Source organism: Diospyros lotus, chromosome 7, assembly GCF_014633365.1.
Source record: "Diospyros lotus cultivar Yz01 chromosome 7, ASM1463336v1, whole genome shotgun sequence".
Lineage (NCBI taxonomy): Eukaryota > Viridiplantae > Streptophyta > Magnoliopsida > Ericales > Ebenaceae > Diospyros > Diospyros lotus.
Window position 1 is genome coordinate 16275554 of NC_068344.1, and position 14746 is coordinate 16290299.

The 14746-nt window shown below is 39.8% G+C and overlaps 1 protein-coding gene across 2 annotated transcripts in view; it reads left to right on the forward strand.

The window, feature by feature from the left end:
- The window catches only part of LOC127806198 (probable E3 ubiquitin-protein ligase ARI8), a 104146-nt gene that overhangs the window by 1658 nt on the left and 87742 nt on the right, over positions 1-14746 (forward strand). For both annotated transcript variants that reach the window (XM_052343331.1, XM_052343330.1), the window contains exons 2-4: positions 8193-8317; positions 8604-8706; positions 8833-8923. In XM_052343331.1, coding sequence (XP_052199291.1) covers positions 8193-8317; positions 8604-8706; positions 8833-8923 — 319 coding nt within the window. The remainder of the gene's footprint in view (positions 1-8192; positions 8318-8603; positions 8707-8832; positions 8924-14746) is intronic.

Sequence of the window (14746 nt, forward strand, 5' to 3'; positions counted from 1 at the left end):
GAGATGCATGATGCATATTTTAGCAATGTGAGATGTATATCCTATCTCTTGTTGCATTGATTTGGTATAAAATGTTAATTCCTTCAACTATTTTCTGCATCTTCCAAAATGTTCTATATCTAAATTGACCAATAAGAAAGAAACAAGTTCCTTATTCACCTATGAAATAAACAAATCTACTCGATTGGGGGACTATAGCTCACAATGGGTATGTAAAATAATGGGAAAGTTACAGAGACCTACCTTATATTTGACTTAATTTTTGCTTCCCATTAGACTTACTGTCACCCTACAGAAATCTACTTAGACCATCTTCGACCTAATAGAGATCTACCTAATGTCTAGATTCTCATTCTTTCTCACTTTGAAAGCTTGCCAGAAATTCTAAAATGATGTTCAAGAATGCATGCTATTTCATGGATTTTTCCCAAGCCTCTAAGGCCACTTTTTGGCTTATAACCTGTTTTGATACAAAAAGGTTAGAGAACTTTCCCTCCCTTGGTATCTAAAACTTGACTGCTTGGACTTGCAACTTCACCAACACTTTTCTCTACCTTTGAGAAGTGTGTTAACTATTTTTGTGGATTTTTTCTCTGAAAAAATGAGGATCTAGACCTTAGGTAGGTTTTTGTCAGGTTAAAGATGGTCCAAGTAGGTTTCTATAAGGTGATAGAAAGTTTAATGGAAAGTGAATATTATGCTAATCCTTAGGTACACCTCTGTCATTATCACTGAAATAATTGTCTCACTCCTTTGGTTGTGTTTCCTAAAACCTAAAGGGAAGACTGAAGAACTACCCATGCAATGAATGGTTCACAACCATGGCTTCATGGTATAGTGTCATCCCACTTAAAAATCACCCCAAAGATCAAATCTTCCCCCTTTCTCCCCTTCCAAATAAAGAAAAGAAGACAACTTAAAGTGAGATATGCCCAGCAGCTGTTAGTGGTAATGCCTTGATAAATTATTCATAAATATGGAGAGATTGATGCAGACACTATTGATAACATAGGAGTAGGTTGGACTCATTAGGATTTTGTGTTCCTATTACATTGAGGTTCTGTTTGATATAGATTAGTAATAGAAGGAAATGGAAACAAGTGGAATGAAAAAGAATAGAATGGAATGTGAATAGCAGGGGATAGAAAAATAATGTAAAGCAATATATGATTTTTTTTTCTTGTCTAATAGATTACTGGAAATGGATGGAATACAAAAAAAAAAAAAAAAAAAAAAACGATATATGATAATTATACCCTCTTAATGGATAGGTAAAGTTAAGAGAAAATTTGTTCTTTTGTACAATTCTTAGGGATAGTGTACCAAAGAGAGAGGTTGTAAAATATGGAGTCCTAGGGTCATGCATGTTGTATGATCAATATGGGTGAAGTAATGGCTGGAGAATTAGGGAAGTGAAAGTGATCAACATCCTTATATGATGTGGGTTAGGGTCCTCATATAGGCTAAGGAATTTTTCTGAGCATGCTAGCTGGAGCTAAGATGGAGGTGACAAAGACAAGTAGCGACTTTCTCTTTTGTCCCCTAATGGCATTTAAGGGTATTGTTTTGCACTAGTTGCTTAGCATGATACATTTTTGGTATGCTTGCAATATGTTGGTGTCAAGCCCTTGAATTAGGGCTTGCAATTTGGTAGAATAAGACGTTTAAATGGTAGAAAGAAAGAGAACAACAAATAGAAGAGAGAAAGAGAATCAAGAGAGAGAATTGTTTATTAACTTCCAAGATACTCTCAAGTACGGTCCACGTTTTATAAGACTTCTAGTTGTCTCAACAAATTTCTAACTACCCAACGGTTTAACCGTTTACAACATTCAGTTAGCTTCTTTATTTTCCCATTAGGCCCTACATTTTACAATATTACATACTACTCCATTAGGGTCGTGACAATTCCCACCCCTTCAAATCATTCTTGTCCCCAAGAATATTAAAAAAGGTCGACAGCTCGAGGAAACTGCTTTAGTTGATCTGGGAGATACTCCCATGTGGTGTTGTCCGGTGGTAAATGAGACCACTGCACCCTCACTTGAACTAAAGGTAGTTGCCCTTGGTATTGTACCCGTTTCTCTAACTATCTCTTATTCCTCTTCTGCAGTAGATGGTAGGTCCTGTCCAGCAGACACAACTACTCCTTTTGCCCTTTTTAGCAAAGATACATGAAATACAAGATGTTGGTTCACTCCCTTCGGTAGCTGCAACCTGTATGCCACTGGACCCACCTTGGCCTCAATTAGATATAGTCCAAAATACTTTGGACTTAGTTTAGAGACTGGTAGGGATGTATAAGGTTGCTGTAAAAACCTCCTTACCTTGAGGTAAACCCGATCTCCTACCTCAAAAGTCCTCTCACTGCGTCGTTTGTCCGCTGCCTGTTTCATTCTATTGTGGGCAGTAGCTAATTCCCTTTTTAGGACTTCTAACAGTTGTTGTCTCTATTGGAAGTACTGCTCTACATTAACCATAGTAGGTTGCGATCCTGATAGTGCAGGTAATAATGGAGGTTTATATCCAAACATAGCTTTAAAGGGACTTCTTTTGATGGCACTGTGATAAGTGGAATTATACCACCATTGTGCTAATGGTAGCCATTTATTCCAACTCTTGGGGTGGCTGAAGCACATACAACTCAGATACGCCTCTAAACACTGGTTCACTCGTTCTGTTTGGCCATCCGTTTGAGGATGGTAGGCTGTTGACATACATAATCCCATTCCTAGTTTCTTGAATAACTCCTGCCAAAATGAACTTGTGAAAACCTTATCTCTATTCAAGATAATGGTGTTTGGGATACCATGTAAGCTAGCTACTCTGTCCAAAAATGTTCTGGTCACTTCTCAGGCTGTAAATGGATGAGATAAGCTGAGGAAGTGCCCTAACTTAATGAATCGATTGACTATCACCATAACCACATCCTTACCTTCTGATTTAGGGAGTCCTTCTACAAAGTCCATAGAAATGCTGTCCCATGTTTGCTGTGGTATTGCCAAAGGTTGTAGTAGACCGGGATAGGGCACCTGTTTGTGTTTACATTGCTGGCATACTGTACATGCCATTACAAACTTCAATACTTCCGTTTTTTGTTTGGGTAAAAAAAAGAGTTGCTTTACCTTTTGATAAGTGGCACGAATTCCTGAATGACCGCCTATTGGAGAGCAATGTCAAGCTTTAAGAATCTTCTCTTTTAGGGTAGTGTCATCTCCCACCACCAATCGTCCTTTGTATCTCATCAATTCATTCGCCAAGGTATAATTAGGGATTGTAATCAGATTAACTACTAGCTGTGACAAAATTTCCTTGAGCCACTCCGTTTTTTCATAGTTTTCTGTCAACTCTGTCATCCACTCCGGCACTATAGCTACAATAAACTAACAAACTGCATTCACATCTCGTCTTGAAAGGGCATCGACCACTACATTTTCCTTACCCTTTCTGTACTGAATAGTAAAATCCAGGCCCATGAGTTTTGAGACTCCCTTCCACTGGAGATGCGTGTGCAGCTTTTGTTGAACTAAAAACTGCAAGCTCTTGTTGTCCGTTTTGATCACAAATGGACTTCTTTCTAAGTAATGATGCCACTTATCAATAGCTCTTAACACTGCCAAACCGCCAAAAGTTTTTTGTCATAAACACTTAAGCCCAAGTGTTTTTGAGAAAGGAATTGGCTTATAAAGGCCAAGGGTCGCCCTTGCTGTACCAACACAGCCCCAATTCCTGAGTCACACACATCAGTCTCCACTATAAAAGGCTTGGAAAAATCTGGCAAAGCAAGGATCGGGGCCATAGACATGGCCTTCTTGAGGGCAATGAAAGCTACTTCGGCCCTTGGATTCCATTGAAAGCCTTCCTTCTTGAGCAGCTCAGTAAGTGGTTTGTTGATTATTTTGTAGTGCTGAACAAATTTTCGGTAATAACCGGTCAAGCCCAAAAATCTTGTCAACTCCTTTATTGTTTTAGGTCTAGGCCACTCGCACATAGCTTCCACTTTCTTAGGATCTGTCCTCACCCATTCACCACAGATAATATAGCCCAAATACTCAACTCCCTTGGCAACAAAAGTACTGTTGGAGAACTTGACAATTCAAAATCAAAAAAAGGAGGTTGTGAAGATTATCAAGAAGTTGATAGATAAATCCTTAAGTTTAAACATTGTATTTTAGATTTGTAGATATTATTGTAGTTTGATTTATTTCTTAAGTTTTAGGAGATAATTCCTAGAAAATAGATAGCTTATCTTCTCCTAAATTATGAGAAAGATTAGGAACCAGATTGTATATATTCTCACACTCATACATGGAATATTATTAAAGTTTTTCAATTATTCACAACTTGTTTCAAGTACATTTGGAAAGCTTAACAAACAATTGGTGAGATTTAAGGATCTCAAATGTGGTTCGAAGGTGTGATAGGTGCTGATCAAAGGTGGAACTATAAATGAGGATGTCATAAAAAAAAAAAAAAAAAATCTAGGATGAACTTCCTCAAATGAGGTAAGAAAATCTAGTTCATCAATGCTTGAAAGATGGCAGGGGCATTAGTTAAGCCAAATGGCATAACAGTGAATTTGTAGAGGCCTTGATGAGTTCTAAAAGTTGTTTTAGGTATGTCGGATGGTACCATTCGAATTTGGTGGTAACTAGACCTAAGGTCCAGCTTAGAGAATTTTTTTGCACCAAACAACTCATCCAATAAGTCATCAATCAAAGGTATGGGAAACTTGTTCTTTATTGTATTAGAATTGAGTTGTCTATGGTCTATGCAAAGTTCCATCATTCTTTTTGACAAGGAGAACTGGAGAAGCATAGGGGCTTTGACTTGGCTGGATGATGGTTGAGTCTAACATGGTTTTTACTTGTTTCTCAATTTCTGTTTTCTGGATAGGGGGATACCTATATGGTCGAATGTTAATAGGAGTAGAGTTAGGTTTGAGGTGGATTGCATGGTCCAAGTGTCTTTGGGGAGGCAAGGAATTGGGTTCCACAAATAGATCCTTAAACTTTACCAAGATTGAATGTAAGTTATCTGAATTTTGTACCTTCTTTGCGATTTGTACCTCCAACGAGTCTGTAGGTGGGGCTCCTTCCTTGGGCTGGTTGTCATCTTTCGATTGTACAGCTCTTATAGAATAGAGCTGTGCTATTTGCCCCCACTTCTTCCTCATCATCTTCTGCAACCTTTTTCCGTTAATGAGCTTTCATTCTCCTTGCTCTAGGCTGCCCATTAAAGTCAACTTCTTTACTTCAATTTCTACCGTAACTTCCAATTTATTGAAGTCAAAAGTGAGGGGACTCACTGTCTTCATCCAGTCCACACTAAGAACAATGTCACACCCTCCCAATTCCAGAATTCTGAGATCTGCCACAAATTCTTGCCCTTGCATAATCCATGTGAATCCCACACATTTGTAGTGACTGAACATTCGACTGCCATTAGCTACAGTAACAGATAAGGGAGTTGTGGCTATCAAAGGCAACTTTAGGTCTATAGTAGTTGCTTCGCTAAGGAAGCTATGGGTGCTTCCACTATCGATCAACACCATTAGCTTTCTTTTTCCCACCTGACCCCTAACTTTGATGATTTGTCCCATCAAGCTGCCTTTTAACGCATGAAAGGAGATCTCTCCTCCTTCCTGCCTCTGCACTTCTTCTTCATCTTCTTGCAATGCTTCTCCTTCTGTCACTTCTTGTTCTGCTTCCTCTTTTATTTCTTCCTCTTCGCTCATGCCTTCTATCTTTATCAGTTGTCTTTTGCACTGATGACCCGGCCCATATTTGTCTCCGCATTTGAAACACAGCCCCAATTGTCTCCTTTGTTCCGTCAAACTGCCTTTTCCTCCATTGCTGTTTACTACTGGCTTGGCCGTTGCTTGATTAGGCCATGTTATTATTGGTCTAGAGCTTCCTCCCCATACTGTCCGACTAGTATACTTGGCTTGTAAGGAACTTTATGTTTCTTGAAAATGGCCTCCAATGTCATTTCTTGAAGCCTAGCCTTTTCCACCGCCTGACCCACTGTTGTTGGAGTCATCATCTTTACCATGGGTCGTAGCTCCTCTTTCAACCCACTCACGAAAATTGATACTATATACTGATTGGTAAGTCTAGGTTGAATCATACATACCAAGGATCTCAATTCTTCGAAATGGGCAAGGTACTCTATTACAGTACCTTCTTGCTTCAATTTACTAAATTCTTCAACTTCCGTCATCTTCTTCTCTCCAAAACGTTCACAAAGGCCATCCGCGAAAGCTCTCCACCCCCCTTGCAGGCCTCCATCTTGGACCCATCCTTGGTACCAAGAATCTGCTACTTCGTTCAAGTAGGCTGCTGCTAGAGTTACTTTCTGATCTTCCATCGTCTAGTAGAGCTGGAAGAATCGTTCACACTGCCTTAGCCACCACCTTAGACTCTTTCCCTCAAATAGTGGTATTTCCAACTTTGGCATAGGTGCATGGCTGTGTGCCATCGGTTGCCCGGTTCTTCTTGCGTTTTCCTGAGGTAGATGCTGCTCCGCCTCTTCCATGGCTCCTTCCGTGCCCGATCGATCGTTGTGATGCGGGAATATTGGTGCCGATGTCTGTCTCGGTGGGAATTCCGGTGATAACCGGAATTGGGGCAGAGAGGCCAGCATATTTAACATACTGTTGATCCTCTGCCCTTGTTGTTCCACTATTTCTTGACACTTTTGGACCAATTCTTGGCATCTTTCCACCGTTTCTTGTTGCTTTTCCGCGGCCACTTGCATGAGCTCCTTCCATTTCGTCAATTCTTCCCTCGTTTGGCGCAGTACCTGCTAGGTGTTGTTCACACCAAATTCCATGGTTTCCAATCTGACCTCCATTTGTCTCAGGCACGTTCCTTCGGCCATTGCTTCGTGATCCTCACCTGCATTGGGCCGCGCTTGTTTCTTTCGCTACTGTCGCTACTACCCACCGTCGGACCGACCGGCTCTGATACCACTTTGTCAAGCCCTTGAATTAGGGCTTGCAATTTGGTAGAATAGGATGCAAGAAATGATAGAAAGAAAGAGAACAACAGATAGAAGAGAGAAAGAGAGAATCAAGAGAGAGAATTGTTTATTAACTTCCAAGATACTCTCAAGTGTGCCGTAGGTCCATGTTTTTATAAGACCTCTAGCTGTCTCAACAAACTTCTAACTACCCAACAGTTTAACTGTTTACAGCATTCTGTTAGCTCCTTTATTTCCCCATTAGGCTCTACATTTTACAATATTATATACTACTCCACTAGGGTCGTGACAGTGGGCTGTGGAGCCATATTTTCTCCAACAGGCAGGTTAGGTGACACCTTTAGAGGTTGTAGAGGCAAGGGGAGGCCAACATCTTGGCAAAATCTTTGGCCCCAATTTCTAATCCACGAGTGTGCTCCTAAGTTCTTATTGTGATGTAGGGTACTTAAAGTATAATGGCTAAGCCAACTCAATGAGGAGGTGACCCTATTTGAGGATAATCATTTAGGAGATCTAGCTGAGTAGATGCTAAGCAGATTGGTTTTGAAGAGCTATCAAGGAGTTTGAATTTGGCCAAAGATGAAGCACCTCATGCATTTTCCTTTCCAAGGAATTTCTTCTTGAGGAGAGACTTGAGTGAGGGAAGTTGAGTGCCTTATGAATCATCCCATGAGGCAAATAATAGGAGATTTGGCACTGCCATATGGAGGGTCATTTTCCATATTTGAGAGGATTATCATGGCACATGGCACTTGATGGGCTTGGCATCTGGCGGTTGTGGTACCTGCACCCACAAGTACTTAACTATATCCCTAGAACATGACTTAAAGGAAATTGGTCCTTATAGCTGACCTTAAACTTAGACACTATTCATAATTAAGACCATGGCAAAATTGAATTGTGCGCATGTGGCCTCCACACTTCTCATTTAAAAACTCTTATGGATTCTTTGTCCAACACTTAGTCTTCATGCTATTAAAGATATATCATGGATACATAGGTTGATTAGTACTCAACTTTTTTATCTCTCCACTGTGCTTTGGTAAAGTAGTCACTTTCTTTTTTTGCTTTGATTCTCTCTGAACAATTTTGAGCTCATGAACTGCTGTAATCAGCTGATTTTCAAATAACCTTTATGGACTTATAAACTATATATTCTTGTCCCTGCCTCTGTTTATTATTTATCAAATACATTCTTTATGCCTCAGCAAAGATATACTATCATGAGTGAAGCTGATATTTGTCAACAACAAGAGGAAGATGTTATGAAGATATCTACAGTGCTCTCTATTTCAAGAGTTGCCGCTGGTATCCTGCTTCGGCATTATAATTGGTACCTTATGTTTACATGTTATTTCCTGTTGTAATTTTTTTTTTGAGATGACAGATTTTGGTGTCTTATGTTTTAATTCTAAGTATGTTTTAACATTAGTGCATTACTTGTACGTGGTTATAATTTTGCTGCTTCTGGTTAATATAAATATGAAGAAACATTAGCTTACCTGCCATTCATTCCTTGGAACTTCTTTATTTATACCATCTTTTGGTATATTCTATGTTCTGGTGCATTTTGTTGATTTTTAAACTTTAAAGGATGTGTTTTCTCTTTGGATCATCAGGAGTGTCAGTAAAGTGCATGATGAATGGTTTGCAGATGAAGAAAAGGTCCGCAGGGCTGTTGGCTTGTTTGAAAATCCTGTTCCTCTTCCAGGTGCTGGAGAAGTAAGTGTTTTTGACATTGCTGAAAGCTTCCTACATTTATGCAAGTTGAGTTGTTGATGGTAATGTAGTTTTGCTACTTTCCAGACCTCTTTAACTGATTTTTTTACTTGTGTTTTGTTGTTGTAGATGATGTGTGGAATCTGCTTTGAAACCTATCCTCATGATAGGATGAGTGCTGCTGCTTGTGGCCATGCTTTCTGTAATGCATGCTGGCAAGGTTCTTTTGATGCACCACAATTTTCCTTCATTATTTATTATACTACAGACAATAAACCTATCTGTTTCAGGCTTGTAATATAAAAAACCCTTCCCTTTTTCATATAAAAGCTGCAGTAGATATATAGTTGAAGAGCAAATTATTTTGAAGCCAGTTATTGTTTTGCTTCTTTATATGGTTGTTAATAATTTAATGAAAATATATTCAGTATAGTTTCCTTAATTACCCTAGGTCACATTTAGGTATTAATGTGCTATTTCCTTCCTTAATTACAGCTGGACAATATCTTATTCTTGCTTGGACATTATTTGTTTCAATTGTACTATTTTGCACCTTTGCTACCAACTTTTGGTGGCTAGAAAGTCAGTACCACAATCCTAGAGCATTTTCTCTATGTTGCTGGGCTCTGTACACCAATTTAATGACATAGAGGTTGTGCAGGATAAATTCTTCTGTACCAGACTATCCATCAAATTGAATGGGCACCTTTCCTGCAAGCATGGTTCCAATCATGGTAGCAAATTGACATGGCTTAATACTTTTAAATGCAGAAATGTGTCAGAGAATACATTTGACTATCTACAACTTAATACTCAGAAAGACGGTTTGCTTGCCTTGTGATACCAACTAAAGTTCTAGCATTGGGTAGCCAGCTAGAGGAAGACTTTTGTAATTCAATGTTCTTTTGCATGAGAGATTGCGGGTTTGCTTCTAGCGAGGGGGAATATATAGGGATGCTTAGGTTGGTTGAGGATAGCAGTAGGCCAATAAGTGGGTTTTATCGGAAATCTTCTGTCTTCGAGTCTATTTTTTCCCCGTCGTTTTCTACTTCAAGCCAAGGGGCAAGTTTGACTAACTATGGTGGTCTCTAACTCAGAATTGGTATGTTTGTAGATAAACAATTATCTTGTTTTGAACTAGTAAACGATTTATGTAATTATGTTGAGACACCTAAAAATTTTGGTAGGAGGATGTTAGATTTATTATGATCTATTTAGACATGTATAGAAAGTGTATATAGTCAACAGGGAATCAGGGCATTATCAAATAATTAGGGTAATTAGTATCAATTAGTCTCCTTAATTTTAGGCCTCATTCATTGTAATTAGCTTATAAATAATAGAATTGAGAGGCTATCTCTCAAGTTTTCTCTCCCACTCACTGTCACATGGTATCAGAGCCAAAGTTGAGAAAACCCTAAAAGTCTCCTGCCATGTCTCTATATCCAGCGGTAAAACCTTATTGTTTGTCTCCCTACTCACGACTACCCTAGCTTGTTGGCATTTGTTCTAGTGCCCTTTCCAAAAAAACCAACCACACCATCACCCTCGACCTTGTCTGATTGACCTACCCTTAGTGCCGCGTCACCACCAATGAAGGCAAGCTCCCCCACCCACCACTGCACATAATTTGCTTTCGATGGAGCCTTTGGCATTGCTTCTGTCATCATCTTGCCTCCGGCCACCCTTGATTGGACCTCCGACACCTCCTCAGCTTACTTCCTTTGTCAAATCCCTTGCCTTCTACCCAAACCTATGTTACCAACGTTCCTACGCTGAAATTTCACCATGTCTGACCTCTGTAACACCATCTCAGCCCCTGGTGCTCCTATTCCAACACCTAAAGCCTTCTCTCAAACTTTGGCCGTCTCTAACCTTGGGACACGCAACATCACCACCATTAAATTGATAGGGTCTACCAACTATCTCTCATGGGCAGTCTTTGTCAAAATGTGGTTCAAAGGACAAGGCCAAGTTGATCATCTTACCACAAAGGCTGAAAGTGTGCCAACAACCAGTTGGGCTAAATGGGAACAAATCTGTTGATTGATTCTTGAGATTATGAGGAAATTGGATGATGATCTCTTGGCCAAATCTTCCTAAATTAGGACAAATTTTATCTCCAGAATTTAGAAAGAAGTTTTGATTTAGATATTTCCTATTCTTGTTTTGTATCTTTGATTTCTTTATATAGTGTACAACCTATCTTTCTTTTTTGTGTATCTTTCATATATTATATTCTTCTTCCCTATTATTAGGGAATGTAATATTGAGTTCATATGATTGAGAGTAATAGAATTTTCAATTCTTCCTACATCTTTCTGATCCAATTTCTACATGATGTCAGAGCCTATTCTCTCGAATCATTAGCTGTGAGCCTTTATTGCCACGATTACTCTTTGTTTTTCCCTTCACTATTCTTGTTATCATTCCACATAATGTTTGAAATCTCTGAAACAACTTCTCTCATCTCAACAAGAGAAGCAATGACAATCGAGCAATCAACCAAAGGTGCTCCTAAAGGTGAGTTGCTAGGAATGCACCATTCATACTGCCTAGATGGTGGGAACTATCTTCAGTGGTCTCAGCTGGTGAGAATGTTTTTGAAGGGTCGGGGGAAGATTGCTCACCTCATTAGTCTAGCACCTAAGCCTTAGATCCCGCGTTTGTTGCTTGGGATGTAGAAGACTCAATGTTGATGTCATGGCTTTGGAGTTCGATGTTACCCGAGGTAAGCAAGAACTATATGTTTTTATCTACAGCTAGGGACATTTGGGAGATAGTTAAGAAGACTTACTCTAAGGTGCAAGATACATCGGTTGTCTATGAAATAAAGACAAAAATTAGTAGCACAAAACAAGGGTCCTTCTCTATGGCTGATTACTACAATCGGAAGGTCTTTTGTTCAAATCAAGAAAAGAATTGGAAGTTGAGGGTACACACATATTGATTATGGAGGTTCACTTGTGGACAAGAGATCTACTACAGGCTGTTGTGCATTCTTAGGAGGTAACTTGGTGTCTTGGAGAAGTAAAAAATAGAATGTAGTGGCTCGGTCTAGTGCAAAAGCTGAGTTTCGGGTAATGGCTCTTTGGTTTATGTGAATTATTGTGGCTGAAAATTGTGCTTGATGATCTACAAATCTGTAGCCATGGTTCAATGAAGTTGTTTTGTGACAATCAATAAGCTATCAACATTGCACACAATCTAGTGCAACACGATCGCACCAAGCATGTTGAGATTGATCGCCATTTCATTAAAGAAAGTTAGACGCTGAAGAAATTTGCATACCCAATGTTTATTCAGAAAGCCAGCTAGCTGATTTATTAACAAAGGATCTTCCTATCAAGAGGTTTAAGGAGCTTGTAGGCAAGTTGGGAATGATAGATATTCATTCACCAGTTTGAGGGGGAGTGTTGATTGATTCTCAAGCTGGGAATGATAGATATTTATTTACTAGCTTGAGGGGGAGTGTTGATTGATTCTGGAGATTATGAGGAAATTGGATGATGATCTCTTGGCTTAATCTTCCTAAATTAGAATAGATTCTATCTCCAGAATTTAGAAAGAAGTTTTGATTTAGATATTGTCACGACCCTAGGGTTTAGTTAGGGTTTAGGAAGGAATTAGGAAGGATTTGGGAGGGAAACGGGGGACAATTAGAGGGAGATATAGAGCAGAAATCAAGAGAAATGAGAGAGAACTAGGAAGAATGAGAGGGAGAAAATATGGAGGGAAAATATGAATTCACTATATTGTTTCAACATACATTTCTCTACATGCTATGTCCTATTTATAGGCTGTTCAAGTAATAGAATATTGTAGAACAGCACCCATGTGCACTATAACAGAATGAATAACATCTCCTAACCAACAATTCTAACTAATGGCAGCATTGCCCCTCTAATTCCTCTTGGGTCATGACAATTTTCCCTCCTTGAAAGGTTTCTTATCCCCAAGAAACTTATTACCATTGAACCGTTGTTATTCATCTGATGCCCATCTTCACCAACTGTTTTCTTCTTCGCCTTTTCTTGTTCTCCTCTCGCATTACCCTTTTCTTTTGCTTTCTCTTTCCTTCTTTCTTAACAGAACTACGACTAGCGGCAAGCCCAAGTCTAGCCATCCACCTCTTCCTTATTGCCATTGAAAATGGTTCCAATGGAGCTGTCAATCCTGTAACCATCTCATTTCCAGGCATAAGAAGAAATTTAAACTTCTCTTTAAGCAAATCAACCTTTTTTGCAGCTGCTGTCCTGTTTTGTGTATCCGTGCCAAAGACATACGTATGAGATGTTCCAAACAAGGTGCCCGGTGCAATCCTTTCCTCCTTCTCCTCAAGTACTTGGTAAAGAGACTTTTCAAGCTCCTTCCTCTGCTGCTTCTGGACATCAATAAGATCAGCAGGGCTGTCCTCCTTCCTTGCAGCTACCATTCTGATTCTTAGTACCTCATCAGCCTCATACTCCTCCTTAGTTGTATGAACACCACCTTCCTCTTCCATGGCTACTATATCAGCTCCTTGCACTTCTTAATGGGCAGCCTTAGGAACTCCTATGACAACATTAGTTTTGGGCCTTTCTCCAAACCGAGTACACAAGGCATTTACAAACTGTGGCCAGCTCCATTCTACCTTTCCCCAGCTCCAATTCTGGATTTAAGCGTCTGCAACACCATCCAAATAAGCTGCAACCATTTTCACTTTCTCCCCTTCAGCTACTCGGTATTGGTAGAACGCTCGTTCACACTGCCTGATCCACCATTTAGGCCTATCTCTTTCAAATGCGGGAATGTCCATCTGCAAGCTTGGGGGTGTGGAGTGAGTTTCTCCAACTCTTCGTCTCAAGTTTTCCTCCTCTGTATCATTCATTCCTAATCTTAGGGACACATCAGCCTTAGGAATTCCTCCAATCTGTCGGCTGCTTTTATTATAACATTTGGGCTGTAACGCATGCTTTTCGTTGCAACTCTCATCTCCAATCTGACTTAGGTAGGCAGAATATTCTTTTGAAAAACATTCGGCTGGAATACTAACCTGGAATTTGTATGAAAATAGGATCAAAAAATCATCCAGCTGTCTACTAAGGTCCTCAATTCCTTTTCTTGTTGCAGCAGTTCTAGCACATAGTCCTTCGGCCATCTCCTCAATTGAATTCCTTAAAAATTCACCACTACAACAGCTTGTTGATCAGCTTCCAATGACCACTTCGGAAACTTATTCCAGTACTCAAATTCAGCAACCTTAGATTCACACAAGGCTAGGTCCAAATCAGTCTTTAGTTGCTGCTGATGGCCTCCAAATCAATTACCCTTCAAACAATCTGCTGGCTCTGGATAATTTCAAAAGATAACCTGTTCTAATCAGCTTTGGAAATCTATCCGCAACTTCTGAAACTCACACTTCTACTGCGCAACTCTACAACCACAACTTTTGCTGCGCAATTACTTCCAAAGCTTGATTGAATTTGTTGGGCCTCCAAATTTATCGGAATTCAGTCATTGAAATAGCTTTGATAAATCGCCAAGACCTACTGATAATCGATCGCTTCCAAATCCGCAACCATAGCATCTTCAAGTTCAGCCAACCTAATTTTGCCTCAAACGAAATCCACCGAGATTTGGATTTGGATCTACTTGATTAACTCAAACAAGAGTCAGCGGCTAAGGAACTGCTCGATTAATTCCATCAAGTCAGCTGAGAATTTCTCCGGATTGAATCGCACTCCAATGCGCAGCGATTACTCAATATCCACTTCCGACCGAAGCTTCCTTCTTGCCTCAACCTCACTTTAGCAATCGAGGATCGAATTTGTTTGGCCTTCAAGTTCGCCTATTCACCGCTTCCAACTTCACCAGCATTCCGTCACTGGAACCTCACAAATCGGCCTCGATCAGCCCTATCCTGATTTGCTTTACTCCCAAGCAGCAACCGAGGTGCAGCTGATTGATTGCACCTTCAGCAATTCCGAGTCTCAGCGCAAGAAGCTGCTGGAATCACAATTGAATCGCTGCTATCCATTTCCATAGCCGAGTTTCTAGCCAC